The sequence below is a fragment of the Fistularia commersonii genome, chromosome 4, assembly GCF_037954325.1.
Source record: "Fistularia commersonii isolate RoL2024-O1a breed Wild chromosome 4, RoL_Fcom_v1.0, whole genome shotgun sequence".
In the NCBI taxonomy this organism is placed as follows: domain Eukaryota; kingdom Metazoa; phylum Chordata; class Actinopteri; order Syngnathiformes; family Fistulariidae; genus Fistularia; species Fistularia commersonii.
Window position 1 is genome coordinate 11,807,586 of NC_141287.1, and position 16,979 is coordinate 11,824,564.

At 44.3% G+C, this 16,979-nt stretch overlaps 1 protein-coding gene across 2 annotated transcripts in view; it reads right to left on the reverse strand.

Annotated features, from left to right (window-relative positions):
* The window catches only part of ptpn4a (protein tyrosine phosphatase non-receptor type 4a), a 74,355-nt gene that overhangs the window by 44,360 nt on the left and 13,016 nt on the right, over positions 1–16,979 (reverse strand). For both annotated transcript variants that reach the window (XM_086145307.1, XM_086145306.1), the window contains exon 2: positions 1,656–1,810. In XM_086145307.1, coding sequence (XP_086001433.1) covers positions 1,656–1,793 — 138 coding nt within the window. In that variant the 5' untranslated portion in view covers positions 1,794–1,810. The remainder of the gene's footprint in view (positions 1–1,655; positions 1,811–16,979) is intronic.

Sequence of the window (16,979 nt, forward strand, 5' to 3'; positions counted from 1 at the left end):
TTAAACAAAGCAGGTGGGGGTGTGCATACGTAGCTGTGATAAATTCACCACACACACACGCGCACACACACACACACACACAACCTAACAAGCAGTGATGACCTTCAAAGACCCACAAGACTCGGGCAAGCAGATTCACACGCTGCCGGCGCAGACATAACACATTCTGTCAGACGACTATTTTTGGAAGAATTGTGTTTTTGTGAGTCACAAAGGGAATTTCCCGCCTAGTATAAGGTTATGATACACTGACTCTCACACACACACACACACTAAACTGTGGTGTTTAAAAAAAAAAAAAAAAAAAAGAAAGACACCCACATGGCAATTTGACAGCTAGTTTTAGAGTAAATCGCACAAACACACACATTGTGTATTATAAATAAAAAAAAGCCAGACAGCTGTTAGATCAGCCACACGGTAACTTGAAGTCTTGGGGTAACACACACACACACACACGTAAACGCTTGTAATGCTGGAGAATGAGATTACGCCCCAGAAAACAGGGCTTGGGGTGGTTGAAGGAGCACAGTGAGAGGAAAAAAAAAGGATCATAAAAGAGACAGTAAATAGATAAAATAAAACAGACGAGGTTCATGTGGTCTCTAATTGACCTCCCAGTTTGAAGGATGATTTGGGGGGGGGCACCAGAGCCGAAACCCCACCCAAGATATGATACTGAAAGATGATTTAAAAAATAAAGGGGGGTGGAGCGTGATTGGGACGTGACTCAGGTGCAGCAAATTGTGTTTTCAAGACATTTTCTCCTTCCTTTCCTTTCTGCTTTTCCCTTCAAGGGGTCACCACAGCCAACCAACCTCCTTCATCTACCCCCCATTCTCTGTGTCCTCTACTCTCACAACAACTAACTTTCATCTGATGTGGTGGTGCTTTTAAGACTTTGCTCGGACAGCTTTACTTTCTTGGAGAAGTTGTCAGTGCATGCGTAAAAATACGCATCACTCATAATATAACAGGAATCGAGTGCGGAGGACATCCAAGCTAATAATCTCCGAAAGATATACGTTAGCGTCATATTACATAAAGATCGCGAGTCAAGGTCGCCGCAAGTGTCAGGCAATTTTCATAGATGGGAGTGGGGGTTTATATCTTTTCAGGGGGGTGTGCCAGGGACGGCAGCGATGTTGGGAGTTTGACGCTTGTCTGCATGCAGAGGAGGAAGAAGATACACTTTATCCTGACGCATTGATGCCACAAACCAAAGGGCAAAAATGCGGACTTCACCTTTTGCAGCTGGTTTAAGCGCAACTGGGTTTCCCTCAGAAAACAATTACAAATAGGGGCGCTCCCCAGTTTTCCAGACAGTTGATTAGGTGACATTTGAGCCGAACTGAAATGGCGTCACACGGGCTATTTTTAAACACCCGGTACACACGATGAGAAATAATTTAAACATCAGATGTCACGCATCCATTGAAAAAGAGACGTTGGTCGAGGAGAAGCTGGCAGTGGGTAGGGGTCAAGTGGAACTTGGATATTTTAACATCAAACAAGTATTTGTTTCACGTTCAATTTTGTTTGTTTACATAATTTCAAACAGCATTTGACAATCAGATCCTCATTCATTTTTTCCCCCAACAAGCAACCGGAGGAATTTCAGCTTGGCATTTGTGTGTGTGTGTGTGTGTACTTACGCTGACTTTGAATGCCTGGACCGTGTTGTCCAGCAGCAGTACGTTGCACACAACCTGTGTGTGCTGCCTGTCTCGCTCCAGCTCCGTCGCCCGGACATTGTAGGATCTGCCAGCGGGCAAGCGGAAGCGCGCGCTCATCACGCTCCTACCAGGGTCTGCAGCATCCGGAAGAAAAAAAACAAAAACAAAACAGCAGAGAGACGGTAAGACCGTGAGAGCAGGGATCCAGCAAAATGTACATTAAGAAGATAGAAATATGCACGGCAGCAAGGCGATGAGAGACACATGCTCACTCAGTCCATCTCCAAAGAGCAGAAAACACAACAATGTAGAGTACGACCCCCCCCCCCTGCAACGTAACGCAGCGAGGCAAGCCTGTGCAGGCGAGACTCTGCTTCATGACAAAAGAATGTCAGAGAGGAGGAAAGAAGCGCACTCTCTTGCAGGGGTATGTTTGCATGTGGAAAGTACACGGGAGCGCGTTAGCGGAGGCTAAGATAAAGTTTAAAGCGTGTCACAAGAACACCAAAACAAGTGACTGTGAATATCCGGGCCTTTTCAGCTGCTCGTTTGCAGAAGTGTTCGGAAAGCCATTTTTAGTCATCAGCTGATTGTATTAACAGCCCTGACGTGTGTGTATAGTTGTGTATCTGTGTATGTGTGTTCATGTGTGTATGTGACCTCAGTATTTTTAGACACAATCTGTTTTGTTTTGGGTTTTTTTAAAATGCCATGCCGGATTCACGCCCGCAATGGGCGTGCAGACAGCAGCTGAGGGTTCCCTGCCTGCTCGTCACCGGGAAATAAATAACAATAATTCCATCTGAGTCTGCTCTATTTGGAACAAACCAAAGCCCCTTATTACTGAGGCCATGTCTGACTGGCTTCCTTGTCTCATGAGGCTGCAGACAGAACCCAAGTTTGCACAGGAGGGGGGGGGGCTCTCTTGTAGTTTGCATTTTCTCGGACGGCATGATTACAAAACAAATAGTCTTCCTTTAAAACTGGAAGAACATTGCAGTGCGTCCTCATCTGCTTGTCGAGGAAAAAATAATATTCTTTATATTTGGAGACGCTCATTTCTATGCTGTTTCTGTATGATTTTAGGATCATAGGATAAGTGCATTCCCATTAATCAATGACTAGCTTAAAAAATTTTTTTTTGTAAAAATGGGCCATTCTGCTTCTTGAACTTTGGAAATATTGTAAAATCAATGGAACAGGAAACCAGAAAAAAAGAAGATATGCCTTTACTTTCACATACAGTTATACAAAGAACACAACTTCAGCAAAATTTTACCACTGCTTTTAACCCATCATGGATGCACCATGAGCTTAGGTGCAGTGCCAAGGGAGCAGTTTAGGGGTTCAGCGTCTTGCTCAACAACACTTCAACAGGCTCGGAGGAACCATGAATCAAACCAGGAATGTTCAGTTCCAGGGGTAATTGCTCTAAACCCTGCACTACGCCGCCCAAAAATTAAGTATGGTATTTGTAAAGAATTGTTAAAAAGAAAATTGTTGTTGGACAACAGAAGCAGACGTTGAGTATTAAAAAATGAACCCAATATTGCCGTCCCATAAATTGTCTCAACCTACACAGTGCTTTCACATCTTTCACACTAGAAAGTCCTCATGGGTTCACACGCGCACACGCGCAAACACACACACAAATGGATGCAGAGCTGCCAAGCAAGGCAGCTAACCAGGCCATCAGCAGCAACATGGGGGTTCCGTGTCATTGCGGGGGGGGGGGGACATTAAAAAAATTATCATATCCAGTGGAGAATCATTTTAAAATGACTGAGCAGCAACCAGTTGGTGAGAGCATACCTGCACCCGCACCAGCGCTTCTTCCTGCGGAACAGGAAGTGTTGTTTTTATTGTCCGCACAGCATCTGTGAAAGGTTTGTGCACTTCCTGCATACCTCCTGCTTGTTTTAGTCTGAGGTGGTCTATAATGACAGGACACATAATATCCAGACGCAAGTCACGGCCCCATCGCCTACCAGCGACAGTGTGTGTGTGTGTGTGGCACATATGGAGTGTTGTCTTGCTTGAGTATGTGTTGGTTGTGACTACACATCAGCGAAAAACCCCCATGGCCACTGGCAGATGGTGTACACACTATGCATGAACATACGCGCATATGTATGCAGCACACACACACACACACACTGCATACATATATATTTACACACACACACACACACACACACACATCACGTCACACTGAAAACAGGTGGTTTACTGTCTTACGCACATGCAAAAACGGCAAAGCAGCAGGATGCAGGGGAAGCAAGGGATGTGTGTGTGTGTGTGTGTGTGTGCGCGTGTGTGTGTTTGAACAACTGAGTCACTGGCTGTCATGTGCTTTTTTTGCTGATTTGCAGACATTGTGACAGGTCATATCAGCTCCTTCCTCCTGTATTACATGCATGAATCTCGTGTGTGTGTGTGTGTGTGTGTGTGTGTGTGTGTGTGTGTTTCTCCCTGCTTGAAATGTATGTGTCACGCAGGAAATAAACTGCTTTTCACATTCAGCTGCAGCAAATGTCATGTAATGCCCATGTTTAGCGGAGTTAGGGGACATTTTATAAAGTATCATCACACTTAAGTGTCTATCCTTGGTATTTCCTACCTGCTCATATATTTAATATCAAATTCTTGCGAAAAGCGGATTTATTGAAGGCCACAAAATCTCATCCCGTGTGACATTAAAGCTTTTGAGGGAGCGGGAACCCGGAACAACAAAAATGATGTCACTTTTCTGCCCCGGCCCTCTGTGGGAGTCACAAAACCAGATCAAGTAACACATTCAGGACACTTTGAGGAACCACGCTGACCAGACATGGTCATTGGCGTCTTGGGCGAGTTGTGCTGATCCACTCTTTACTGGCAAAATATGAAAATCCTTCAGGGCGTGTAAGAGATATTAAAAGATTCTCGCAAACAATCAATAGTACAATATGGCTGCCACAGGATATGAACATTTCAGATGGCACATTTTTCTCCAATGAAGGGGCGTGTCTCTCTGGAATGGCAAGCTTTAAAATATGAGGGAAATCCATCAGTGCGTATCGGAGCTCCTTCAGACAGGAGGAAGATCAATAACCTTATTACCAGAGGAAGTTAGTGACATTGATCAAACAGCGCGGGGATCCGGCTCATTGGGAACACGTGAACGATGGCAGGACCCGAACACAGGCCGCAGATGGGAATTTATATGTATATATATATATACACACACACACACACACACACACACACACACACACACACATATATATATACACACACACACACATATATAGATAAACATACATATATACACACCAACATCAGGTGTTTCCATGGTTACAACAAACCAGGGCGTCAATCCTTGACTTGGTGTTTCTCGGGGTCAGCTTACAAACCACCGATGAGAATGAAAATAGACTGCATGCACGGAAAACAGCAGGGATCAGATAATATCTCTGTCTTTACAAATCGATCCGTTTTCAATACCACACGATGCTTGGCTGTGACGTCAAGGTCGGCCTTACCAACGATGACCACATATATATAGATACAAATGTGCATATATATGTATATAACTATAAATACACACACACACACACACACACACATATATATATTATATATACACATGTTTGTATATATATACACACACACACACACACACTTATTTATACGTATATACACATACACACACACATATGATTACATATATATCATTATATGTATACACATATAAAAACACATATATACATATACATACAGACACACACACGAATTTATACATAAATACACACACACACGCATATATATATGAATACATATATATCATTATACACGTAGAAAAACACATATATACATATATACGTATATATATATATATATATACACACACACAGACATATATACATATAATTCTATACACATACATACCTACACACACACACACACACACATATATATATATACACACACACACACGTATATTTATATATACACATCTTGTCAGGGGTCGCCACAGTGAATCAACCTTCTCCATCTAACCCTATTCTCTGTATCCTCCTCTCTCACACAACTACCTTAATATCCTCTCTAACCACATCCATAAATCTCCTCTTTTGATATATATATATGATAAATACCCTGGGGCCTCAGCATATGGAAGAAGTGATGCAGCGGCTAACAGCTAGTAGGTAACATACTAGGAGTCGTGAAGCCGGTCACCCCGCTGCAAATCAATCCACCCCGACTGCAAACCGACCATCTGCGCACAAACATACGTCACGGCCTTGGACACACACACACACACACACACACACACACACACACACACACACACACACACACACACGTGCGAATAAGCGATGCATGCACGTTGATGCCATCCACGGGGCTGTCAGTTTGGGAAACGGAGCGCGCGGGGCTGTGGGTGGATTGGAGCAGGGCCGCGGTCTGATCGCTGGCTCGCATTAAGGACGAGCCACGGATTTATAAATGATGAGGTCTGACACACAGACTGTCCCCATGGGCGAGCTCGACTTCCACTCTCGCTTCCTGTCTCAATGCTTCCTGCCGGCTGTCTGAAGAACGCACACACAGACACGCAGGGACGGATCATCACTTCTGTGTGCAGCATTTTAATCACATCCATTTCTCCAACTGCACGCCATATACGACCCCAAATTATCCCAATTTAGAGAAGAAAAAAAAACCCTAGCAAAACAGCGGATTGTTTTCCCGTTGTAAAATCAATTCAGGGGTTATTTGAAGACTCGTGTTTAGGTTCTGATAATATTTGGATTCTGCTTCATCCCCCACGTCCTTTTTCAATCTGGCTCTCAGTTACTTCTGCAGCAAAAGCTCACGTTAGCATCCTGCCACCATTTTGCTAATAAGTGCTTTGAGTCACTGAAACCGAGCCGGTGACCCTGGAACCACTGCGCCACCGTTGTAGTCACTGAATTTTGTCTTCAGGTGGCAGCGCTTTGAGGAGGGAGGCCGTATTTAAAATACTAAAATAAAAACCCTGGCATGAAACAGTGATGAGAATGGAGCGATATAAATATGAATAGAAAATAAATAAATCTGCACTTAAACATCAGTGTGTCGAATACTGAGTAAGTCACGGCTCAGGAGTACTGACGTGCCTTATCATGGGATGTATTTGCCGTGACACTGTAACATGCGCCGTGCGGCCCTTTGTTTGGTCGAAAATATTCTGCACCACTTTGCCAGTTTATTCAGCGGTGCCATCTGTTATTTTACTACTCCATTGTGTTCTGGGTGTTTTGGAGTTTTGTGCTCGGCTGCGGTCTTTTCAGCTTGGCTCTGCTGAGCTGGACAGGACGGCCATACTCCCCTGAGAGAAGCCTCCGGAACTCCGGAAGCACGCTACCATTATTGCTTCCTGCAGTCAGCAGAGCTTACAAACCAGCAGGAATGTGTGTGTGTGTGCGTGTGTGTGTGTGTGTAGCCTCCCTCACGGAGGGTTCCTCTGGCTCTCTCAGCTTTTTGTAAACACAAACAGTCCCTGTAACCTTCCATTGACAGCAACACACTTGCAGAAGTACACTTTCTACCCCACACACGCAAAAAAAGTATACACTTTTAGAAGTGTTACATCTACATTCCCTGAGCGCACATGCGCACTCACACACACACACACACACACACACACGCACGAACATGCACAGTCATAACAGTAAAACTTATCCAAACATTACCCAGTGAACTAGCATTCTCCCTGTCTCTCCTATCTATTCTAAAAGAATCAAAGCCTTCAAAGTGAAAACTTCCACAGCAAAAAGGAAGCCCCGCTCTTCCGGGTTCAGATGCGGGCCGAGGAGTGAACTCCACGTGCACGTTCCTGCGCATACCCCACTTTCTTGCGAGGTACTGTGCTTCTGCTGCTGCTGCTTCGTGTGGAACAACCGGAACGGGAGGACTTCGGTGGGGGGAGCGGGGGCCCAGAGGGATTCTGCATCACTTTCTCGGCCCTTCGTTGCCTCAGCTTGAAACTAGGACGAGGGCCCAAACAGGTGGCCAATTACGGAGGAGTGTGTGTGTGTTTGCAGACAGTTCATGAGTTTTCACAATAAACACAAACTATATGAATAAAGAGCCTTTGTAGTTTGCTCCAGGAGAAAGCATGGCAGGGGACAGAAATATCACTTTAGACGCGACCCGAACAGCGTGAGGCGTTTGACGTCGCTTCTGTTCGCATGTCTAACAAATAAGGGCACCCAAGTGCAAAATTTCTGGGCAGTTTTTACGATTTCACTTTTAAATTTCACGTTAATTCTCCAGACAATGTTCACATTTTCAAGCATTTAAATAAAATAAATCAATTGTAATTTATGGGGAAAATACTTGTCACTAAAAACAAAAAAAAACTTTAATAATCATTTATGGCTGATTTTAGGTAATGTCTGTCCAATTTGAAGGTCAATTCTTCTTCATTTTTTTTAGGTTTTAGATAAATTAAATTCCAGAAATTGGATTTGAAAATTCTAAGACCAGACTGAAATAAGGCCCAGAGGAAAATATGTCACAACCTGTCAGAGCAGGAAAGTTGAAACCTCACATCCACACAAGCACACGGTGTCGGGAGGGAGCTGGAGACAAAATAGGAGGACTTGAGGCCAGGACTGAACCTAGAGACACACCTTCGAAAATGTTGGCCGATTCTCAAACCGCAAAAGTATCCCGGTGGCAGCGCCATCGGGGGGAGGGGGGCGGGGTTCTCACAGGTCACAGGAATGTTTGTTATCAATATACACGTGTGTAAAAGAGAGATTTGAGTACTCAGTGTGTGTGTGTGTGTGTGTGTGTGTAGGAAGTTGCAGCTCAAGTAATGTGTGCTGCAATCGACCTCTGACCTCCTTTAGGGATAGCTATGTGTTGACCTGGCTGATGGTAAAGCCATAGAGTGCTGCTCCTAATCGGGTCACCAAAGGCAGAAGCAGGAGAAGGAGAAAGGGGGACAAGTTTCTCTGACGAAAATGAGTTCCAGCTGAAAGCGACATGCGAACTTTGCTTCAGCCCCATACCAACGTTCGGTTCGGTGAACGCACCGAAGGCGGAGGAGGATGTAAGTACGGAGCTTTTGTTCCTTTCACTGATTCAAACACCCTCAGAGGCGGTTTGAGGTTTCCGGCTCTATAAAAATAAATTAATGTTATTGTTTTGTTTTCCAAGACTCCACACAGATTTGGTCGGATTACTGCCTCCTCGTCGCAGTTCCAGTTTAAATCCACCATTCTGCAGAACCGTGGGCGCATCGAGAAAGTCGGATGTCGGTTGCAAATATTCCTAGTGGCCAAGTTGTGAAACTACAGGTATAGTGTCAGTCAGGTGACCGTTCAGATTCCTGATCTCTGGCACAAACTTTAAAAGAACATTTACTAAGTGATCATCCCGCCCCCCCACCCACACACACTATTTATAATGCAAGGGAATAATATACTGAGTTGTCAATCATGTGAGCTGGACCTCCTGCCTGGCAGTTCCAACCTCAGCATCCTTCAACCAGTACATCCATCATCCCTCCTCTGTTCATGACTCAACCATCTCAGTCTGGCTTTTCTGACTTTATCTCCAAAACATCTGACATGTGGTGTCCCTCTGATGGACTCATACTTGATCCATCCCACACACACATATATTCTGTCTTGCTGTGGCTGACCTTCATTCCTCTCCTTTCCAGAGCATGCCCCGGCCTCTTTAGATGTTTCTCCACCTGTTCCCTGCTCTCACTACAGATCTCAGTGCCATCTGCAAACATCATGGTCCATGCAGATTCCTGTCTAAACTCATTTGTCAGCCTATCCATCACCACTGCAAACAAGAAGGGGCTCAGAGCTGACCCCTGATGTGGTTCCACCTCAACCTTGAACTTTTCTGTCACACCTCACGACTATCTCACAGCGGGCATACATGTCCTGCGCCAGTCGAACATAAGTCTCTGCAACTCCTGACTTCCTCATTCAGTACCATAGTTCCTCCCTCTGCACCCTGGTGTGTGCTTTTTCTAGGTCTACAAAAGCACAATAAAGCTCCCTCTGACCTTCTCCGGACTTCTCTGCCAAAGACTGCATCTATAGTACTCTTTCTATCCATGCTCACAAATGCTGACTTTTGCTCAGTCTACTTTCCACTACTCTTTCCCATAACTTAACTGTATTAACTTTATTCCGCTATAGTTACCCCAATTCTGCACATCTCCCTTATTGTCAAAGATGGGCGCCATCACAATTCTCTATCCCCCAGGCATATTTTCACTGTCTAAGATCCTGTTGAATAATCTATCCAGGAACCCTACAGCATTAATCTCCCTTTTAGTTTCTTAAACTGGCCTTCACCCCCTCCATCAATATCAAGACACCCTCCACCCTGTCTCCCCCCTCCTCATTTCTCCAAACCAACTGGGATTGCTGCTGCTCACTCGGGAGGAAGTAGGTGTTTTAAAAGTTTCTTAAGAAATTCCGCCCTTTCATCATGCAGTCAATGATGATAAACTTATGTACCTCTGAGGAAATATTATCAGGGAGTATATGTGTGTAGCTCCCTCTGCTACTTGTGTTGCAGTGTAACTCGGAAAAGAGAAGACAACTTTTCTTACAAACAGCTTTGAATGAAAACGACCCCCTCCCCCGCCCTTCCTCGGTTTCCTGCTTCTCTTCCTCCTCTCGTTCTTTTGAATGTCCAAGTCCATTATGCAAATAATAGTCTTGAGTCTCAGGGGGCAGCTATTTACTAACACACACACGCAGACACACAGCCATTAATGAAAATATGGTCAGAGATTTCCAATGAATCAAAGATTTAACCGACAGTACTTTCTAGACGCCCCCCACCATTTGCGCACACACCAACTCGTTGCATCCTCAAGATCTCCCTCCCCCTCATGTGAAACGCCGTCGATTAGGCTCCTTCTCACGTCAACACAAATTAAATGTAGCTGGAGATCAAGACGAATCAGCGAGGCGGGGGCAGGATTTTTCACAACGCGCTCTCTGCTTGCATGACACCCTCCACCTCTCTTCCCCTGCCTCGGGTATGAGATAATTATAAAATATTTTCTGCAGAAAAAAAAAGGGATTTAGACATCAGCTCTGAAGTTATTCGATGCGTGTTTTATTCGGCGTCGAATAAACACCATTCGATATAGTGCAATGCCTGATTGGTAGATTCTTCGCAAACTAAAAAAAATAAAATCAAAACGTAATCATTTGTTTGGTTGCACTGAGGTGAGTGGTCTTGACCTTAATCGAACATTTCATTCTGACTATTCGTCTGCCGGCTGCCCATCTTGGGTCCGCGTTTGACGCAGTTGGGTGTGAGCTCTGTTTTCATGGCGAGATGTATTTAGTTGTGACAGTTGATTTGAGGCACATACAGCAGCGAGCCATCACACACACACACACACACACACGCACCCACGCAACAGGCCGCCACAGATCGCACTTTAATAACCTGGACCTTAAGCTCCATTTCATGCCCAGAGAGACAAGGTCAAGATGACTGATCACTGAGCATCATCTTTCTGTCGCTATCTTAACAACGACATTACCTGTCAAACAGACCTGGAATATCATCTCCACCGCCAGATTGAAATTTCTCCTAATTCATTATCCTGAGGAAAAATATGTGGTAAAAACAATATGAAATAACAAGTGTTCCAACGCACTGAGTGGCCTTGTCAAGGGTGTTGACGTGACTGGCTTAAAAAAAGATCCATACTTTGTGTGATGCATTAACAACAACAATTAAAGAAAATGTATTCAGCCGTAAGATTTTGTTATTTCTCGCTGCAAACTTAACACTGTCAGATAAATGTGAAATACAAGCAGGGTGGAACAGTCACGGATCATTAAGAAAAACAAGTAGGGTAAGAGGGGCATGTACGCACACAGAAGTTCAGTAGAAACACAAAACAAGGCAGAGCAGCAGATGCAGGTTTGATTAAAGCAGCACATTCCCCTCATTTTTCTCCTCTGCTGACGTTGACACCTTTCAGCATCGCCAGGGGTCAAATTCTGAGCATGTTGCAGGTTTCTAGGCCGGGTCCACCTAAAAGCCTCCAGCCCGGGGCCAGGCGCTCACACACACACCTCTGCCTGCTGGTCAACCTGCGACAGGGCTGCTAGTTTAGGTTGTATCAGCATAAAATAAAGCAATGCATGGCCACCCAATGGGTGAGACATCCATTCGTAGCAAATCTCTGAAGGATATTCTGAAGGTTCCTCCCTCTGTGGGGGCCCAACAGTAGGGACTGTTTGAAAGAGCAGCAAGAGAAAAAAACAATACTTTGATCAGAATATAACATGGACTTCCCCCAAATGAGGAATTTGCGGGTGAAGTCGGCCGAGATGTTGACGGTCAAAGTCCCCGGTGTTGGATTCATGGCTGGTCACATTCAACATTTGACCGTTTGCTCATGTAAAATTGTGTATTTTCTTTTTAAATTTCTAAAAAAGCAGCCTTTTTCCCTTATGAAGCAGCATATCTTGGGAAAACTCCAATGTTTATTAATATTTCATTAAGGAAACGCTTTTCTTTTTTCACACTGCTGTCACTTTAAACACTCGTACCTTTACTTTTTAGGACTTTGACTTAACTTTGTTGCCTCCATCTTAGCCATGTTAACTTTGATAAACTCTTTACTACTGCACCATGGTTTTTAGAGCCACGCAATTTCAATTCTTAGTATGTGTGAAACACATGGCAGTATTTACAATAAAGCTGAATTGGACTTTTATCCAAACCGAGTTGATGTGAAACAGAGCAGCACAGTGGTTAGCGCTTCCGCCTTGCAGCAACAAGGTTCCTGGTTTGAATCCGACAGGGGGGCCTTTGAGGAGTCTCCCGTGTCAGCCTGGGGTTCCTCCAGGTTCTGTGGTTTCCTCCCACAGGCCAAAAAAGATTAACCGGAGATCCCTAAATTGTCCAGACAAGCGATTGGTTTTGCATCTCTGGAAGACATGTGAATGACAGAGTGAATGGTCCAGGGTGAGCCCTGCGTATCACTTGATGACAGCTGGGATAGGCTCCGGAGGCCCCGCGACCCTGAGAGCAGGATAAGCTGTATAGATAATGAATGAATGAAAGGTCATGCCCCCCGCCAAAAAAAAAAAGAATTCTGTGTGCAATAGCACTTTATAAACTGTAAATATAATGATGACTATAGTTGGCATTACTTCTCCATTAAATACTTTTTCAAAGCTTTCTCATTCATATTGCTATTTAAGTGTGTGTCAGTGGGTGTGTCATCTAAAGATAATAGTTCATTGATCCCCATAAGGGAAAATCTTGATCTGAAAGTTGAATATGACTCTCTTAATCATGATGACTGGTTTACTTTAAACCTTAAATCCTCTTTGTCCTCAGGACCTGTGGCTCTGAAGGCCACTACGCTAAAACTTCCCATCAATCAGGGCTCGTCATCGGATTTCTCCTCCATGTAGGCCAACCGCCTACGGTTTCATTTTTGTTTTGTTTTTTTATAAAGCTCCTTTTCTCAGAAGTCCCCCCCCCGCCCCACTGATAGAACAGAAAACAGAAGTAGAAGACCAAACAATGTTAGGAAAGGAATCGTCATCTTAATCTTCGGTGTAACAGAGGGGCTCCTGCAGCCGAGGGTTTACCCAAACGCGTTTGTCCCATTGTCAAAGTAATACCAGCCCTCATCGCTAGGTAAACAGCTCACAACTTTATCACATCACAAGTATAGTGAAGGTCTTGTTTTGAGAAAGAGAGAGCCAAGCTGGACCCAACCCCCCTTTTTACCTCTTTTTTTTAAAGCCATCATCAATCGCAAAAAACACCCTGAACAACCGGACGCAACCACAACTTCCTTTCCTGTTCGAGTCGATGGAACATAATTTGATTACGGTCTAATTCCACAGGTGGTTCCAAAACGGTCCGGTTTTTTGTTGCGTCCTTGCTGCCAATCGACACTTTTTACATCCACCTCAATATATCCCTGACAACTACTAACGTCATGTCCTCCTCCCGTCCATCCATAAATCTCCTTCCTGGTCTTCCGCTCGGCCTCCTGCCAAGCATTATCCAGCTGTCTGAGCGACGGTCCAAATAGCAAAAGTTTATGGAGGTTGTAATGTAACCGTCCGAGAGCTTGACAGACACAATCAGAGTTGAGCACCAAAGACCGATCGACTAAACCCGAACGCTACGCTTTTTTACAGCCAATGTTTTGCCGTCTTTGCCGCGCTCCATTTGCATCTGTTATGAACTTGATGTTTGAGGTGGAAAAAAAACTGGCGAATGTTTACATTTCGCTCCAGTCATAGGATTGCTCAACAAAAACACCTTCTCGAAGCCAAAACCCAGCGCATTCGCCGCTGCCCTCTGGATTCATGTTAAATTTCAGTGAAAGGTTTAAAAATATATCTGTTACTAGAAAAATCTGAAAATATTGCCACAACTCCAACCAGAATGTTTACTTCTGGGAGGAACACTTTTACCTTCAACATGATTAATACAGCTCTATCTGATGGCCTGTGTGTGTGTGTGTGTGTGCGCGTGTGTTAGTGTGTGTGTGTGTGTGTGTGTGTGCGTACCCATGGATGGCATTAATTGTGGGCTTGTAGCCTATTTTGCTGATGGAGGGGATTCTGTTTGATGCATAATTTAAAACAACTTCAAGCTCTTGTGAGATTTACACTGGCTGTTCGGCACCTCGGCCTCCCTCTGTTTTTTGTGATGATCACGTTTTTGTCGAAAAACACAAAAACAACTTCTACACTAATGGCTGAATGGTTGCCGGCTTGTGACCTTGAACAGTCAAATATTCATTTGGTGTGTGTGTGTGTGTGTGTGTGTGACAAGCAGCTGGAGGGTGAGACTGCTCGCAACATGAAGTGGTGTCTCTAGCAATAACATTCAAACACAGATTGATGGCAAATAATAGCTGTCTTTCTATCAAAGTTAACGCAAATTTAAGCAAAATTGTCAAATGTGAACAAGGCCATATCTGGCATCTCTCTCAACCAAGAGGAGATTCAAAACACTGTGTAAGAATTTTGTTAAAATAAAGGTTGGTAGATCAGGACTGTGATCCAGGATCGACTCACGTTCATCCGAAACCTCGACTCACGTTCATCCAAAACCTGCATCTGATTGGCTTTTTCCAACCCCAGCTGCAGCTCCTTCCTCACCCATGCGTCCCGGTTTGGGCGTTCTACTTTGCATTTAAACCCCCTTTGTTGTTTGCCCTTGAACTGTTATTCAGTTAGTATTTAGTATTTGAATTCTGATTAGTATTGAGGTACCGGTGCTGGGAAAAGCGCAGAGAAACCCTTAGTCTGGGTTGTGAGACTCGTGTTTGGTCTTTGCCATGACTTTTATTACACATTCTGCTGCCAGACAGCACTGTGTTAACAGCCCTGCAGGGATGTGTATTCAAACCAAGCCAATGGTGATAGATCTCCCAGCGACGGCAGGGCCGAAGAGCCGTGAAACCTTCAGAGCATCAACGGTGCGTTTCCCGGCTGACACCAAACATCCGTAGCGACAGCGGCAACGGTGGAGAGTCAACAGGGAGAGGCATCAGAAAAGTGCAACTTATGATTGAACAGCCTGTTTGAATATATTGTGGAACAGAATGCAGGTGTGTGGGTGAGGCATGAGGGGATGTCTCTCCACTGCTGCCAGTACAGAAGAGGTGAGGATGAAGAATGGATGTGGGCAGAACACACTGCAGCTGGTAAACAGGAGCATAACAGGAAAGTGTGGGCACTCCTGATTGTCACCTCATAGTCACCTGGATACTTCAGCGCCAAGGAAAATAAGGCTACCTGCCTGTGCAAAATACCGGCAAAGCATTTTGGCACTTTCAGGCTGCCCCGGGATGCAGGAGGACAGGTGTTTATGCTGGGAGTAACCCGCCCTCGGTCATGGCCACTGAGTTTTTCGAACAAAAATTCCAAGGTGTGCAAATGGCTTAGCATGTTAAATTCACATTTGCTGATACAAATCTCCCAGCATCAGGACGTTTTTGAGTTTTGGTTCTGCAAGCATTATTCAGCCCGGGGCAAAGTCCTGACTCAGTGATACAGGTTTGTTTTTTTTTTTTCTTCACAACGCTGGCATGGCTTACCCAACTGTAACGCAGTGGTCAGATGACTGATGAAAGATTCTGTTGCTATGTGTGCCAATTAGAATCATTTGAAAGGTTAATATTAATATCCCTATGACGGCGTGAACACATGCCAAAACAATGGAGAGACAGACGTTCCTGATTTGCTTCCATGTGATCGGAGCAACCCATTGTGTTTTTCGCACAAATCGAGCGTTCCAACATTGACCCTTAAATCCTGTCGGGAAATGGTTTTCACATTGAACGCCGATTGGCTGATTTCGTCGCGTTTCCCCAGATGTCTCGATGTAAAAACTGAACGCATCAATGCACCGAGGGTAAAAACATCTGATAGGTTAATAATGCATGGATTCCTAGGAGCTGATGGACACAGGAGTCATTCGATATCGATTGTTGTGAAGTCAGCGCGCAAAAATATTGACACCAGGACTTGTGATGCCGTAGGTTAGATTGCTTTTTAATGCAGATTCCTGCTAATAAGAAGATATGGCTCCCAGGTTGTGCAGCAGTATAAAATACAGCATGTGAAAAAGGTGATTAGTGGCCATAATAATTAAAAATATTGTCAAGCAAACAGCAGCTCGGCTCCGTCAAAGATGTCATTACCTGTCACTGTGTGTGGGTTTCAGCAGTGTATTAAAGGATCTGCTCTGCGTTCTGGCTTTGGCTTGAAGGAAAGTAACCAGCGGAATCGGATCAGTTAAAGATCTAATTGGGGACTGCAGGATTGTAACACATCGCTCGGTGGTATGGTGGTGGCTTCGCCATGAAAACATTTAATGCTCCTCAAACAACAATAAAGTAATTAAGGGAAGCACTAATTGGGGCTTTGTGCATGAGTACTTTTTTTAATTATGGTACTGCTGGCAGATATTCCTGATGCACTTTGATGAAAAATACAGGGATTATAAACTGCATTTTTTGTGCTGGCTTGACTCTTTATTTTCTAAATATACTCTGCAAAATGAGCTCACTACTACTCACTCCTAAGTTCTTCCAGACCTCCCAGTTTAATGCATCGGTGCCTGTGTTTTAAGGTGTTTCCAGCACTTGCCTGATTCATAAAACCATCTCAAAACTGGTTTTACAAACGGATTAACCACTGCTTGATTTAGATCTGTTCGACATTAATCTGATTTTGCTAAAGAAGATTAGGGAAACCACACATCGAAATGAGGGCTTAAAAC